The 17,229-nt window shown below is 44.4% G+C and overlaps 1 protein-coding gene across 1 annotated transcript; it reads left to right on the top strand.

The window, feature by feature from the left end:
• Window positions 1-1,081: 1,081 nt before the first annotated feature.
• Window positions 1,082-3,289, top strand: LOC103123434 (protein argonaute-2-like). Its single transcript, XM_060183597.1, has one exon. It carries the CDS (start codon window positions 1,082-1,084, stop codon window positions 3,287-3,289), a length of 2,208 nt encoding a protein of 735 aa, XP_060039580.1.
• Window positions 3,290-17,229: the final 13,940 nt, after the last annotated feature.

Raw genomic sequence — 17,229 nt, 5'->3', positions numbered from 1 at the left:
GCCAGAATTCTCTTTAGTATTTCTTTTACCACGGGTCTGTAGTGGCAGATTCGTTCAGTTGTTGTCAGAAAAGGTCTCTGCATTATCTTAGCATTTCAGATGGGGTGGGTGCAGGCCAGAGCACCTCTCTGGTACAGAGGTGGGGTCAAACCAGGAGCCTCAGACATGCAAGTCTTGAGCTTTACCAGCTAAGCTATTTTCCCCAGCCAACTAGTTCTCAGTATCAACTTTACCTTTCTTCTTTTTATTTGTTCATCACTGGGGCTTCACCACTCTGGGCTGGCTGTTTTAAGTAGATATGTAGACAAACAAAACAGGCAGAGAAGGAAAGACACCTCAGCACTGAAACTTCTCTTAATGCTGTGGGACCCAGGCTTGAACCTGGTCCTGAGGGAAAAACAGCATATTATTTGGGTGCTCCCCATCTGTATTTTTTTTTATTTGTAATTATAGTGGGTTACAAGAGTGTGGGATTACAGGGTGCACCCACCATCGAAGTTCTGTGTCCCCACCGTCCCATTTTGAAAAGATAACCACCATAATTCTCACAAATCTTATAAACAGTTTGCATGGATGAGGTTTCTGATAGATGTAGAATTTTTGTGCATGGGGAGATAGTTCATATCCTGGAGCACAAACTTCACCATTCCAGATCCCCTTGTCCAGCACCTTCACATGGGGACACCTGCAAAGGGAGTTTCACCAGCAGTGGAGCAGTGCTGTGATCTCTTTCCCCTTCCTCTCTCACCCTATCTAAAAAATTAAAAAAAAAAAAGTCTGCAGGAAGGCATGGAGTCCAATAGGAGTGCAGCGCCTGGAGTAACTCTGGGGCAGGGGGGCGGGGACTAAATCTAGGTCTGCTTGCAGCCTTGGGGGTACTCAGCTCCCAGCCCCTTGGTGGCGCCACTTTGTAGTTGGGAGGCTGCCGGGAGCCCCTTGGTGGTGCAGATGTATTGGGGAGCAAGCTCTCAACTAGTGCTCCTCAGTTGCTCCTCAAGCAAGGATAACCTTCAAGTCTCCACCTAAACCTGATTTCGGGACTTCCGGGCAACCGCTCCGGTTACAGGCTAATTTCTTAGAAATGGACATTCCCAAGATTAACATCTACCATTATGAAGTCGACATCAAGCCAGAGAAATGCTCAAAGAGAGTTAACAGGGAAATCGTGGAATACATGTTCCAGCACTTTAAAACCCAGGTCTTTGGGGCTTGGAAGCCACTGTTTGATGGAAGAAGGAACCTCTACACCGCGGTCCCCCTGCCTATCGGGAGGGCCAGGATGGAGCTGGAAGTTAAGCTGCCGGGGGCGGGCAGGGACCGCTTCTTCAAAGTGATGGTCCAGTGGGTGTCCTGTGTGACCCTGGAGACCTCCCGGGAGTCACTACCGGGGTGGCTGCCGTTTGTTCACTTGGAGAAGACCCAGGCCCAGGCGGTGGCCAACAGGCATTTGCCTGCTATTGGCTACACCCCCGCAAGCCGTTCTGACCGATGGTTTGACTTCCATCGGTTCATCTGGCCTTTTGAGCAAACGATGTTCGGTATTGAAGTCTCAACACCCACCTTTTGCAAGGCCTGGCCAGTGATTGAGTTCGGTTCTGAAGTGTTAGATCTCGAAAGTATGGAAGAACAGCAGAGACCACTGACTGATTCCCAAAGCGTCAGACTCACTGAAGAGACCGAAGGTCTGGACGTGGAGATCACGTACTACAGGCAGTTGAAGAGCAAGTACCCGGTCTGCGATGTGAGCCGCTGGCCTGTCAGCCACCAAACGTTCCTGAAGGGGGAGCAGCCGGTGGAGTGTACTGTGGCCCAGCACTCCAAGGACAGTCACAAACTGATCCTGCACTACCCTCACCTCCCAAGTCTCCACATCGCACCTAAGCTGAAACATACCAACTTTTCCCTCGAATTATGTGATCTAGAGGCAGCACAATGGTGGCTAAAAATGTTGATGGACTATCAGCCTTCAGCCACGGTGGGACTGATTGCCCGCTCAGCTCCCGGGGGCCGAGCAGAGACGCGCAGACAGAAGTGCAGTGCCGGGTTGAGCACAGACTCACATGCCTTTGAATTTGGAATTGTATTCAAGGACGAGTTGACTGAGGTGACGGGCAGTGGCCTTCAGCCCCCCTCCGCCTCTGCCTGGGGTGTCCTGAATGCATGGAACAAGCAGTTTCGTATGGGCCTGGAGGTTAAAATGTGGGCCTTAGCGTGCTTTGTGTCCCAGAACCAGTGCACGGAGGCCCACCTAAAGGCCTTCATAAAGCAGCTGAAGAAGATGGCCAGGGAGGCCTGCATGCCTATCCAAGGCCTGCCCTGCTTCTGTAAGTACGTCACGGGGGTCGCCACCGTGGAGCCCCTGCTCCGGCATCTGAAGACCACCCACGTTGGCCTGCAGCTACTTCTGGTCATCCTGCCTAGCAAGAACCACATTTTCTCCGAGGTCAGGCGCCTGGGAGCCTCCGAGGTAGGGCTGGTTACGCAGTGCGTGCAGATGACGGTGGTGCAGAGGCCCACACCAATGGGGCTGTTTGAGATCTGCCTGAAGATCAACACCAGGCTGGGAGAGGTGACCAACAGCCTGCTGCCCCTGGAAAGGCCCCTACTGTTCCAGCAGCCCGTCCTCTTCGTGGGGGCTGACGTCACCCACTCAGCCTCCAGGCATGGGAGGAAGCCTTCGGTCGCCGCCATTGTGGGCAGTTTGGACTCCCACTTTAACCGCTACTGCGCCCTCACGCGGATCCAGCAGCATGGGGGGGAGATCCTGCAGGACCTGGTGGCTATGGTACGCCACCTGCTTCTTCAGTTCTATAAATCCACACGCTTCAAGCCCACCTGCATCTTCTTCTACCGCCTTGGTGCCTTCGAGGGCCAGTTCCAGCAGCTTCTGCACCAAGAGCTCCTGGCCATCCGCAAGGCCTGTGGCCACCTTGAGAAAAACTACCAGCCGGCAGTCACGTTCATCCTGGTGCAGAAGCACCGCCACGGACACCGCTCCTGCCACTCCCTCAGGACTGAGCAGGTTGGTGCAACTGGGGGCGAGGAGGCTCCGCAGCTGGAAGAGCTGGACTTCTCCCTGGGCGGTCCGGCTGGCGCCCAGGGCTCGAGCAGTCTGGCCCACTACCGGGTGCTCTGGGATGACAGTGGCTTCTCTGCCGCCCAGCTGCAGGGCATCACCCACCACCTGTGTCACACTTACTTGCACTGCACGCGCCCTGTGGCTGTCCCTGCACCAGCCTACTACGCTCACCTGGTGGCCCTTCGGGTCAAGTACCACTTGCTGGATTGAGGACACTACAGCGCCGAAGGCAGCTAGACTGCTGGGCAGGGTGACTGCCAGGATCACCAGCCAGCCCAGGATTAGCAGGAGGCGCTGCCTACGTGGGCTTTGCTTGGTGTGCTGCCACTAGTGTTTACAGTTGTGCACCAAGTTGCAGTCACCTGACACCTGCTATGCCCAGACCAGCAGACTTGCCTTTCCAGCCCAACCAACGTGGAAGCCAGTCGTCAGCGATCTGAGCAGATTTCCCTTACAAGGTCTTCCATCCCAGATTAAAAATGCGGATTTTCAACTGCAGACCTGTAGGAGAGCCATTATTGTAGGAAATAGGGCTTAAGATAAACTCACATGGATATTGGCGTGCCATGTGTGGGACTCAGGTTCGAGCTTGACCCCTACACACTGGAGGGAGCGTCATTAAACTGTGGTGTCTTCTCTTTCTGTCTTCATCTAGCTCTTCTTTCTTTCTTTCTTTCTTTTTCATTTCTCAACGACACCATACTATGTGTTCATTCATCATATGCTGTCACAATTTAGAATTTACACAGGTGAAATAACTTTAAGGTATTAATACTAATTCACAATAAGCCAATATGTCAATTTTTTATGACAACTGTTTTATACTTGCTAGTTAGGTGAATATATGTGTTTACATTTGAATACTTGTTTTTGGTTCTCTTGGATGTGGAGCATTATTGTGCTTTAAGTACTGCCTAATTCATCCGATTGTAAATATTTTGCTTCAGAAGTTCAAGTATAATTATTTTTTAGATGTCTAATTTTCTAATGCTAGATAAGTTCCTTTATTTTTTTTTTAATTGTCAAGGCCTTCTCTAGAAGGACATTCATCAATAAGACTCATAATGAAGCAGCACAGAGGGGCTGGGATTTGTGTGGAAGAGTCAAGAGATGGCTAGGGTGTTCTTTGGTGTTGACAATTTTCACTTGGCACTTACCTAGCTCTATTTGGAGATGGCCTAGAGGGATGACACCCTGGCAGTTACAAAAAAGAAAGGGGAAAGGGGTTGTGAATTATAGTTTGTTAAAAATCTATAAGCTGTTTATTTAAGTAGAATCCTATGTTCCCTAAAGCCAACCTACCAACTCAGGGCTTTAAAACATTTTATATCTATGTGCTCACTCGATTTGCTTGTTTTTAGTATATGATTCTAGTAATGAAACCTATGGGGCAAAGTATTTGTGAAAGTCCTCTGAGAACAAAATCGACTCAACACACTATTGTGGTTTTATTTTACTATCACTTCATTGAGGAAATGTTAATTTACAAGATTTGTTGTCACAGGGGTATAGTTTCACATCTCCCCATCATAAGTGCTAGCACAACTCACCCTCCAGCAAATTGTCATCTTCCTCCACCACAGGACACTGGGTCCCCAAACCCTTTTCAACTCCCTGCCACCTCCCCTCTTTTGCACTATTGTGGTTTTTAAAGCCTCAAAGCTTGTGGTGCTACCAGTAAAGTTAATTTCAAGTGATACCAGTGTGCTTCTGCCTAGTCTCAAGGATGCCTTATTCTACCACCAATTGATTTCCATTTGGCTTGAAAATAAGAAGCTGTGGCAGAACGTGGACCACTTGTGTTTACAGAAGTTATAGGTCCAGAGAGATTGGGAGACAAGTTCCATTTAGGAAATATACATAAAAAAGAAACACAATTGTGCTCCATGGTATAGTTGTGTAATTCTCTCTCTCTCCCCTCATTTTCTCCTCCTCCCCTCTTACTCTAAAATAGAGGAATGAAAAAATTTGACCCAGAGAAGGTCATTGAGTAGTGGTGTAGAGCTGACATGAGGCCCCAGTGCCATATGAAAATAAATACATACATCTATGTTTTTTTTTTTCATTATTTCGGTTTCACCACATTCATTTTGGATAGTTTGTTTTGACCTACCTTCTAGTTCAGCAATTGTCATTGGCTGTACATATTCTGCTCTCAGACCTGTACCTTCTTTCATTCCTTCCTTCCTACCTCCCTCTCTCCCTTTCTTTTATTCCTCATCCCCCTTTTCTTACACTCAGCATGATTATATTTAGATTCAGCCATATTGCTGCATGAATAAATAGCTTATTCTTTTTAATTGCTTGTTTTTATTCCATTGTGTTTATATGCTACAATCTCTTTATTCATTTACCTGTTTATGGCTCTTTAAGTTGTTCACAGTTTTAGGTTACTATAAATAAAGCTGCCATAAACTATTATATATTTGTGTGGACATATATTTTCATTTCTTTTGGGTAAGTGGAATGACTTTTTGGACACAACCAAACTTTTTTCCATTTTACAATTCCACCGAGAACTTTGGTTGCCACATGTCCTCGTCAACACTTGCAATGTTCATTCTTTGAAAGCATTTAGGAGGCTAGGAGAGAGCTCACTGGGTAGAATGTGTGCCTTACCATTTGTGAAGCCTGGGTTCCAGCCTGGTAGCACATGGTAGCTTCCAGGATTATGGAACAGTGCTGTGCTCTCTCTCCTCTGTCATCTTTGTCTCTTTCTGTTTGTATGCAAAACAAAAAAGGAAAAGAAAAAAACTGGGCAAGGGAGGTTTTCCAATAATACTGCACGTGAACAAAACCCTGAGTTCATTCCCTGGAGGGTGCATTAGAATTAATAAAATGGGGCCGGGCAGTAGTGCAGCAGGTTAAGTGCACATGGTGCGAAGCATAAGGACCAAGTAAGAATCCCGGTTCAAGCCTCCGGCTCCCCACCTGCGGGGGGGGGGGGGGGAGGGGTTTGCTTCATGGGCAGTGAAGCAGGTCTGCAGGTATCTATCTTTCTCTCCCCTCTCTGTCTTTCCCTCCTCTCTCCATTTCTCTCTGTCCTATCCAACAATAACAACAGCAGTGGCAACAGTAACAACAACAACAACAAGGGCAACAAAATGGGAAAAAATGGCCTCCAGGAGCAGTGGACTTGTCGTCATATAGGCACTGATAACCCTGGAGGCAAAATAAATAAATAAATAAATAAATAAATAAATAAAACTTTTGGTTATTCCAATGGTTATGTGCCTCCTCCTCTTTCTCCTCCCCTCTACCTCCACCCCTTCTTTTGTTTTATTTTGCTACCAGGGTTATTGCTGGGACTTGTTGGTTGCACAACTCCACCACTCCCAGTGAACACTTTTTGGGAATCGAGGGCAAGAGAAAGAGTCAAGAGGAAGAGAGAGAGTGTGTGTGTGTGTGGGGAGGAAACAGAAAGGAGAGGCCCCTGCAGAGTGATTCCACTGATTGTGAACTTCCCACCAAGCTGGTGGGAACTGGGGGCTTGAACCCTGGGTCCTGGAACTTGGTAACATGTGTGCTCTATCAGATGTACCACCACCTAGCCGTTAATTATCTTTTCCATTTATTTATTTTTACTTTATTGGGGCGGTTATAGATTACTGTATAATAGTTGTTGACACATGGGTACAATTTCTTGTCTCCCTGTGATAGGTGTTTGAAAATCTTATTTTTATTTTTAAATAACTGGTACACTTAGCATTTTTGTTGTGAAGAAATGGATGCAATAACATTGCCCCTGTTTTTGTTTTTCATATACAATTCTAGGAGTTTTAACAAATGTGTCTATTTGTGTAACCTCCCTTACAAACCAAATTCCATCACTATAAAAATGTTTCAGCTAGTGCCTTTGTTTTTTGTTTTCCTCCAGGGTTATCAAGGGCTGGCCAGCACTATGAATCCACTGCTCCCAGTGGCCATTCTTTCCTCCCCCTTCACCCTCCATTTTATTCTATAGGACAGAGAGAAATTGAGAGAGGTGGGGGAAATAGGGAGAGGGATAGAGAAAAACACAGACCACCTGCAGACTTGCTTCACTTGTGAAGTGGCCCTGCTGCAGGTGGGGAGCAGGGGTTCTAACTCCAGTTTTTTTTGTTTGTTTGTTTGTTTTGCCTCCAGGGTCATCGCTGGGGCTCTATGAATCCACTGCTCCTGGAGGCTATTTTTTCCTTTTTGTTGCCCTTCTTGTTTATCGTTGTCATATAGGACAGAGAGAAATGGAGAGAGGAGGGGAAGAGAAAGATAGACACCTGAAGACCTGCTTCACTGCTTGTGCTGCTACCCCCCGCCCCACAGGTGGGGAGCCGGGGGCTCGAACCGGTATTCTTATGCTGCTCCTTGCGTTTCGCGCCATGCGTGCGTAACCCACTGCGCTACAGTTCTTACCCGCATCCTTGCTTTTAGTACTAAGTGCGCTTAATCCGGTGCGCCACCTCCTGGCCCTGCTCAGCCCCGCCCCAGCTAGCACCTTTGTAGTCCTATGCTTGTCCCACCTCGAATTCCAACAGCCACATGTGTTCTCTATCACAGGAGTTTTCCCTCTTTTAGAATGCATGTGAGTGACATAGTTTGTGCCCTTTGAGAATGGCTTCTTTTTTTTTAATTTTAAAAAATATTTATTCCCCTTTGTTGCCCTTGTTGTTTTACTGTTGTTGGTATTGATGTCATTGTTGGACATCATAGGACAGAGAGAAATAGAGAGAAGGGAAGACAGAGAGGGGGAGAGAAAGATAGACACCTGCAGAACTGCTTCACTGCCTGTGAAGCGACTCCCCTACAGGTGGGGAGCCGGGGACTCGAACCGGATCCTTACTCGGGTCAGTGAGCTTTGCGCCACGTGCGCTTAACCCGCTGCGCTACCGCCTGACTCCCCGAGAATGGCTTCTTTCACTGAACACGCTGCGTGAGAGGCTCATCTGTGTTATTGCATATGTCATTATTTAGTTTGCTTATGCCCAGTGATAGTCCACGCTAAGCCTATGGCACATGTGCTGATTAAGTCACCCAGTGAAGGCCTTTTGCGTTGTTTCCAGTTTTTTCCAAGTATGAATTGAACTGCTATGCACAAAAGTATAGATTCTTTGAACAAAAGTGTTCATTCAGGCAGGGTGATTACTTCAGAGTGGGGTTTTTGGCCTGTGTGGTATGTTTAGATTAAAAGTAAAAACACAAAAGTTTCCCAGAGTGACTGTGCCCACTTCATAGGACTGTCAGCAAGATCTGAAAGTTCCTGTTGCTTTGAATTCTTGTTATCACTTAGTATTGTCAGCTTTATTTTTATCATGTTCAGTCATTCTTGTATGTGTAACGCTATCTTATTGAGGTCTTCCTTAATGAATAGTGATATTGGGCATCTTTTCATATACTAATATCCTTTTCTGGATATGTGACTTTCAAATATTTTAGTCAACAGCTTATATTTTCATTGTATTAACAGCTTACTTTGCAGATCAGTGTTTGACATTTTAAGAAGTCCAATATTTCATTTTTTCTTCTGCAGATTGTGCTTCGTGTTTTTAATAATAGTGTACCTAGGAACTGAGAACTCGTTGCATACTTTTAGGTCAAAAACATCTTCTCCTATTTCATTTATATTTTTATGACTTATGTTCATGACTCATTCTGAGTTGATTTTTTTGTAAGTTGTGAATTTTAAGTTGAGGTACCTTTTTTCTTTCTTTTCAATTTTAAAATTTCTTTATTGGGATATTCTATTTTATTTTTATTTATTTATTTATTTATTCCCTTTTGTTGCCTTTGTTGTTTTATTGTTGTAGTTATTATTGATGTCATTGTTGTTGGATAGGACAGAGAGAAATGGAGAGAGGCGGGGAAGACAGAGAGGGGGAGAGAAAGACAGACACCTGCAGACCTGCTTCACCGCCTGTGAAGCGACTCCCCTGCAGGTGGGGAGCCTGGGGTTGGAACTGGCATCCTCACGCTGGTCCTTGCGCTTTGCGCCACCCGCGCTTAACCCGCTGTGCTGCTGCCCGACTCCCTCTTTTTTATTTTTTAATGAGCGAGAGATACAGAGAGCCTCTGCCTAGGTGAGCCTGCCATCATGGGAACAAAGACTCTCAGGATCCCTTTTTTCCTTCCTCCCTCTCTTTCTTTTCTTTTCTTTTCTTTTCTTTTCTTCTCTTCTCTTCTCTTCTCTTCTCTTCTCTTCTCTTCTCTTCTCTTGTCTTTTCTTTTCTTTTCTTTTCTTCTCCAGCTCATGGAATGGCCTGAATGACTAAAGAGTCATGGTTAAAGTATGCCAGTCTCTTGCCCTTATTTAGCTTTTGCAGTCCTTGCTTTGATGAGGTTAGCTTTGGAGTGAGTGAGAGAACTGTAATAGGAAGTAGGTGAGAGGATACCTAAGTCTAAGTGGACACTATTTCATTATGAACTTGATACTGACTACAGACTATTGTGTATTTTTGCTTTCAGGTATATATTTTGCCCTAATTTATGGATACATGTGAACATATGCTCTATCTTATGGGACCTGGTCTATATCTAGGTTTTGGGATTTTGTTAGGAAGTGAACCTCCTGGAATGGAATTTGAGAATACTATGGAAGGAAAGGTCTCACCCGAGTAATGAGGGTGAAGGGTTGACATTCCATTTCTGACGTCTCTGGACACAGTCTGAATTGAAACATGCTGAGGTGGTACTCACTGCATTGATTAGGTTGGGATCAGTGGATGCAATATCATTTGGTATGACTTGAGAGAAGCATGCAGGAAAGTGAGCTCCACCCCAGTGGTTCCAGGACTGGGGGGAAATATAGGCTCTATAGAGGAAGCGGGAGGTTCCTGCTGTCTTAGGGTTTAAGAAGACAATAGATAGTTATTGCTATAATCATACTGTTTGGCAATTGGGTTAACTTTGAAAAATCCCTTTGTTAGGATTTGCTATATCATACACACCATCACCATATTTTATGTCCTTTGACATTATTTGTATATAGCTATGCCACCAGTTGCTTCTGTTTTCAGCTTTATTTATTTATTTATTTATTTATTCATTCCCTTTTGTTGCCCTTGTTGTTTTATTGTTGTAGTTATTATTGTTGTTATTGATGTCGTTGTTGTTGGATAGGACAGAGAGAAATGGAGAGAGGAGGGGAAGACAGAGAGGTGGAGAGAAAGACACCTGCAGACCTGCTTCACCGCTTGTGCAGTGACTTGTGAAGTGACTGCAGATGGAGAGCCAGGGGCTCGAGCCAGGATCCTTATTGCCGGTCCTTGCACTTCATGCCATGTGCACTTAACTCGCTGTGCTACCGCCCGACTCCCTTGGACTAAGCTTTTAAGAGAGTCAGCATATCAAAGACTCAGCCTATGTATTAAAAAGACTCAGTCTGTGCTTTAAAAAGTTTGAGACATTCAGTTTTTCCCCCTCTCATATTACTTAAATAGTGGTTTATATGACTACACATTAATAGAAGGGCACATAAACACGATTGCCACCATTCCCTTCCCTTCTATATCTCACCCCCAGCCCCATGAAGCTGAACATCCATCCTCACCCGCAACCCAGGGTTTTTACTTTGGTGCCCTACTGCAATCTCTTTTAATTCACTTATTAGTTCTAGTAGCTTTTTGCTGTTGATTCATTAGGATTTTCTACATAGTTGTGCTATCTCTCTTACTTTTTACATTCAAATCTCATTCAATTTATTCTTTTTTTCTTGTTGTATACACTAATTAGGACTTCCAGTCCAATGTTAAATAGAAGTGGTGAGAATGGATATCCTTGTGTTGTTGTTTTTTTCCCCTTGATCTTAGAGACAAAACACTCAGATTTTCAGGAATAAGTATTTTGTTGACTGTGGGTGCCCCGACCAGCAGGGCGGTGAACAGGGGCTAGGAACCCAATGAAACCTGAAATGAAGGAACATGAGACACGAGAGAACGACAGCAAGTCAAGTTTCTGATCAAGCTGTAAATTTTATTGTGAACACAGGCATTATAAGGCTTTGGGGAAGGAGGGGGGAAGTGCTGGAGGAGGAGGAGGGGGAGCAATCTTCAAAGGGGAAATGTTCCTTGCAACATACAATGGATGAAATCACATTTGCTACCACAACTATGTGTTGTGTCACTGTTTCTGGTAAATGGTCTACCTGAGGGGAAAATGGCCTGCCCAGGGGAAATGAAACTTGTCTCGAGGGCTTCCATAGTTTCAAAGCTTATCATCTATCAAGCAGAGAAATGGCTCCTGGCATGTGGGTTTATTATTATTTTTATTCGTGATTCAGTATTAATTTACAAAATTACATGTTAACAGGGGTATAATTCCATACCATTGTCACCACCAGAATTCAGAATCCCTGATCCTTCCATTGCAGTCCAGAGTGGTTCTCCCAAGGTTGCAGACATGGGTTAACCATCATCTCTACAACTATCTGTCTACATTTGTACATAATTGCCTCCTTTTTCTTCCAGGTCCAGTCCTCTCTTCCCCTCTAAGCCACCTATAACTCTATTACTTCATCCAACTATCTCTCTCCTTTGCATCCTCTCTGAGACCTGATGGAGCTGGAGTGCAGAGCCTGCTCTTCCTCCTATCATTTCTCCCCCACTGGGAGTATGGATCAGAGTTGTTTTTGGGGTGCAGAAGGTAGGAGTTCTGGTTTCTGTAATTGCTACTCCACTGGACTTGAGTGTTGGCAGGTCAATCCATACTTGACTATAGGGTTTGGTTTTTTTTCACATGCCCTTTTAAATATACATTGTTGGATTAAATTTGCCAAGAATTAAAAAAAAACTATATACATATATATGGAGAAAGAGAGAGAGAGAGAGAGAGAGAGGAGGAGGAGAGAGAATGAAGGGAGGTGTTGGTGGAGTGCAGAATTGAGTTGCAATAATGAGCCTGGGTCCATGCTCCCAGAGGGATAAAGAATGGGAAAGCTTTCAGGGAAGGGAATGGGATATGGAGTTCTGGTGGTGGAAACTGTGTGGAATTGTACCCCTCTTATCCTATGGTCTTGTTAGTGTTTCCATTTTATAAATATAAATAAATAAGTAAATAAATAGAATCGAGGCACAGAGAATCAGACCTAGGATTTCATGTTCACAAGCTGAAAGCTCCCCTTCAGGGGAGGCAACTTGTCAAATCTTCATTTAGAATTTTTTTGTGTTGGGGTTTGACCTGTAGCACATCTCCAAAAGCAGAAAGAACTCAGGGAGCTTTGTATTTTGGGGGAGTCTGGGTGTTGTTGATGGAAGCCAGCCAGGAGATGCCAGCAGAGATGGAGGCCCTGACTTCAAGCACTGGGGGGTGGTGGTGGTGGTGGCTGGGGGTGGCAGGGTGCCAACTTTCCAGGGCACTGAGCAGCCCACTATAGCAGGAAGGAAATAAGGTTCACTTGGGTGAGGAAGGAGCTGTTCTTGAAATTGGCTTTCCCTTAGGGTATGAATCCCCAAGAATTCCCCACCTGCACCCCACAGTTGGCAGGGGGATTATGCAACACCCCCACCTGCACCCCACAGTTGGCAGTCCCTACCCCTCATTTGCCTCAAGCACTCATCAGTTCTCTGACTCTCCATCTCCACCTTTTTTTTTTTTTTTTTTTTTTTGCTTCTTTTTCATTTAATTGATGCCCAGAGGCCTTGGCATGCATTGGCCTCCTCTGGGCTAATTTTCTCATTCATCTCTCTTTGTCTCTCATCATTTTATTGGGGAGTTAATGGTTTATGGTACAGTTATTGACACATGGGTAAAATTTTTTGTTTCCCCATTATAGGTGTCTGCAAAATACTCTCACCCCAACTTAGGTCCTTTTCTACCACCATGCACATGCACCAGGACCCCAAAGCACCCCCCAACCCTCCCCCTGCCGTCCCTCCCCACATTTCTTTGCTTTGGTGCAATACACCAAATTCAGTCCAACTTTCACTAAGTGTTTCCCCTTTCTGTTCTTGTTTCTTAAATTCCACCTAAAGGTGACACCATAGCGTATTCATCCTTCTCATTTGGTCTTATCTCACCTAACAAGATTCCTTCTAGTTCTATCCAAGATGAGGTGAAGGTGACTTCGTCATTCTTAAGAGTTGAGTAATATTCCACTGTGTACATATACGACAACTTTAGAGGACCTAGTGGGGGGTTTTATTGTTATGTGGAAAACTGAGAAATGTTATACAACCCCCCACTAGGTCCTCTGCCATCCTGTTCCAGGACCTGAACTCTCCCCCACCCCACCCACCCCAGAGTCCTTTACTTTGGTGCAAAACACCAACCTGAGTCCAAGTTCTGCTTAGTGTTTTCTTTTCTGATCTTAGTTTTCAATTTCTGCCTGACACAGCAAGTTTTAAATTGTATCGGGGAGCATATCTGACCTAGTGAGAGAATAGTTGCTAGTAATAGACAACAGTTATCTAAAGAATGTTCACATTTCTAAACCTCCTTTGCAGCAAGATCTCAAGGTCTATGATAATTTGTCTATTACTGACTGCATAAACTAACCCAGAATTAAATTATTTGTAAAGGTATTCTTGGGTTTAGGTATTTTGAATTTCTTCTTTTTTAGAGTTAATATGTCCAGTTTAATGTCCATATTTACCACATAGGCTTTTTCAAGTCCATGCTTCTTTCTAGTTTCAGAGATTTTAGTTGTGTGTTTGAAACCTGGATGATAAAGGTAGCCATGGAATTATGTTCCTAAAAATCAGCATAATTGGGCAGGGGGAAATATCTTAATGGCTATACAAAATATTTTCATGCCTGAGGCTCCCAAGTCCCAGGCTTAATCCCCTGCATCTCCATAAGCCAGAGCTAATCAGTCAGTACTCAAATAAAATTTTTAAAAAAATCAGTACAATTAAAGCTCAGGGGACTATTGGACAGGTGAAGGTTTCTTAACAACCACATTTGGTTATTGTAAGACTTCTGTTATTAATGCTAGGATCAGTTGGATAGGCAGGATAACCTTAAATATGACATGACATATCTAAGGTCATAAAAGAAAGTTTTAGGGCCGGCGAAACAGCTCATTTGGACAGACATGCCTACTTTGCCAGACATGTGGCCCCCACTGCATTGGAGGAAGCTTTGATGCTGTGCTGTGGTGTCTCCTTCTACCCTGCTCCCCCATCTGAAGAAATTCGCCTAAGCAGGTGAAGCAGGTGATGACGAAAAAGTTAAAATGAGAGAATGTAAACACAAAAACAAAAAACAAATCTAGCATGAACACTTTATGTAAAATTGATGTTAGAATATGTAAGTTTCGGGAGCTGGGCGGTAGCGCAGTGGGTTAAGCACACATGGTGCAAAGCTCAAGGGCCTGCGCGTAAGGATCGAGGTTCGAGCCCCCAGCTTCCTACCTGCAGGGGGGTCGCTTCGCAAGCAGTGAAGCAGGTCTGTAGGTGTCTATCTTTCTCTCCTCTTCTGTCTTCCCCTCCTCTGTCGATTTCTCTCTGTCCTATCCAACAACAACAACAGCTGTGACAACAATAACAACTACAACAAATGCAACAACAAGAACAACAAAATGGGAAAAATGGTCTCCAGGAGCAGTGGATTCATAGTGCAGGTACCGAGCCCCAGCAATAACTCTGGAGGCAAAAAAAAAAAAAAAGAGAAAAGAATATGTAAGTTTCAGTTAATTAATAAAAGCCAACATGTGGGGGTGGGCACAATGGGTTAAGCACACATGGTGCCAAGCTCAAGGACCGGCGTAAGGATCCAGGTTGGCTCCCCACCTGCAGGGGAGTCGCTTCACAGGTGGTAAAGCAGGTCTGCAGGTGTCTATCTATCTTTTTTATTTTATTTTATTATTTTTTTATTTTTAATTTTTTATTATCTTTCTCTCCCCCTCTTTGTCTTCTCCTCCTCTCTCCATTTCTTTTATTAAATTTTATTTATTTATTTATTTATTATTGGATAGAGACGGAAATTAAGAGAGGAAGAGAGACAGAGAGACACCCACAGCAATGCTTCCCCACTCATGAAGCCTTCCCCCTGTAGGTGGGGACCAGGGGCTTGAACCCAGGTCCTTGTGCACTGTAGTATGTGCACTTAACCAGGTGTGTCACCCCTTGGCCCCTCCTCTCTCCATTTCTCTCTGTCCTATCCAATAATGATGACATCAATAACAACAACAATAATAACTACAACAACAATAAAACAACAAGGGCAACAAAAGGGGAAAAAAAGCAAATTTAAAAAGTCAACATGTGTATATACTACATTCAGTTCACCACTAAATGTTCAGTTAAACTGTTCACCATATATTTATTCTTTTCCATTTCCTTCTGGTTTTGATGTAGAGTCTCTGAATATAAAAGTTGTATTTAGTAACTGAGGCCTGAGAATGATATCTAGAAACTGATAGTGATAAGAATGTGGAACAGTAATTTGCAGTTCAAAAAATTTGGATAAGACTCATAAAATTTGGGTTCAGTATTTTGAAATTGCTTATATTCAATACTAGCTTATACTCAATATTAGTTGTATTAGTCAAATATTTTATGTGACTATGAATACCATTGGCTTTACTAACATATACTTTCAGCATACAGATACAGATTACTTTTTTTTTTTTTAGCTATTATAGTAGGTAAGGGAGGGTATTCTGTAGAAGTGTTATCATTCTGTGGATTATCTGTTTTTCTTTTTCTGCCATTTCTTGTTGATGAATTGTATCTTGTGCTGCTTGCTGCATTTTCTCCAGTTTTTCCAGGGTCAGAGATTAAAAAAAAATTTCTTTATTCATTCCCTTTTGTTGCCCTTGTTGTTTTATTGTTGTAGTTATTATTACTGTCGTCGTTGTTGGATAGGACAGAGAGAAATGGAGAGAGGAGGGGAAGACAGAAAGGGGGAGAGAAAGACACCTGCAGACCTGCTTCACCGCTTGTGAAATGACTCCCCTGTAAGTAGGGAGCCAGGGGCTCGAACCGGGATCCTTACTCCGGTCCTTGCGCTTTGCGTGACGACACCTGTGCTTAACCTGCTGCATTACTGCCCGATTCCTCCAGGGCCAGAGATTTTAAGGGTAAAAGTTTGGGTTTACACAACACCAGTTTATACCTTCTTCAGACAACTGCCCTTGTTTTGGAAGAAGTTCCCGGAACATCGATTTCATTTCTGCCATATCTTAATTGTTGGATAATAGCTTTTTCCCGAAAGTTTACTGTTCTTTCCCCGCAACTTTAAGCATTCATACAGGTATTACCAATGACAGCTCTTGACTCAAGCCTACAGAAGGAAAGATGCATCTCTTCCCTGATGGCTTTACTGTTGCCCCTGGCAGCCTTGAGTTCGGTGAAGGGATAACTATTTAACATCGGAGCCATATACCACAACTTTCTTAGCTTCTCACCTGTCTTCTTCTCTTTTATTATTATCTTTATTTATTTACTGGATACAGATAGAGAGGGAGAGGGACAGAGAGACACCCTGCAGCCCTGCTTCCCCACTTGCAAAGCTTTATCCCTGCAGGTGAGGACGGGGGTGGGGGGGCTTGAATCCTGGTCAATGCTCATTGCAACATGTGCGCTCAACCACTCGAACCCCTTACTTGTTTTCTTAAAGAGCTAGAGGTAATGGAGTTGGGCGGTAGTGCCGTGGGTTAAGCGCACATGACACGAAGCTTAAGGACCGGCCGGTTCTAGACCCTGAGCAGCTCCAGGGGCTCTGCTCATAGGAGGAAGACTACATGCCTCCTGTATGGCCCACCTGCACACCCCAGGCGAGAGGCTGTGCTCTGGTCTTTGATCACCTCACTTGGGACGCTTGTTGAGGTGCTGAGCCACCCACCAAGGCTTTTCAGGTGCTGCTTTGCCCGGACTTGTGCATTTGTCTATCTCTGCTTGTAGAGCTCTCTGTCTCTGTGTTTTTGCTTCGTGTGTGTGTGTGTGTGTGTTTTAAACATTTTTTATTAATTTATTATTGGATAGAGACAGACAGAAATTGAGAGGGGAGGGGGAGGGAGAGAGACAGACACCTGCAGCCCTGTTTCACCACTCATGAAGCCTTCCCTCTGCAGATGGGGACCAGGGGCTTGAACCTAGGTCCTTGTGCACTGCACTTTGTACGCTTAACCAGGTGTGCCACCACCTGGCCCCTGCTTCTTGTGTTTTGATGTCCTATATTTAGATGCATAAAAGTTGAGGACTTACTTTTTTTTTAAAATATTGATTCTTTTTTAAAGT

The sequence above is a fragment of the Erinaceus europaeus genome, chromosome X, assembly GCF_950295315.1.
Source record: "Erinaceus europaeus chromosome X, mEriEur2.1, whole genome shotgun sequence".
Classification (NCBI taxonomy): Eukaryota; Metazoa; Chordata; class Mammalia; order Eulipotyphla; family Erinaceidae; genus Erinaceus; species Erinaceus europaeus.
This window is presented reverse-complemented; position numbering and strand designations above follow the sequence as displayed.

Bases quoted from the DNA above. Each gene is read 5' to 3' on its own strand.
- LOC103123434 (XM_060183597.1), top strand. From the start codon at position 1,082: ATGGACATTCCCAAGATTAACATCTACCATTATGAAGTCGACATCAAG.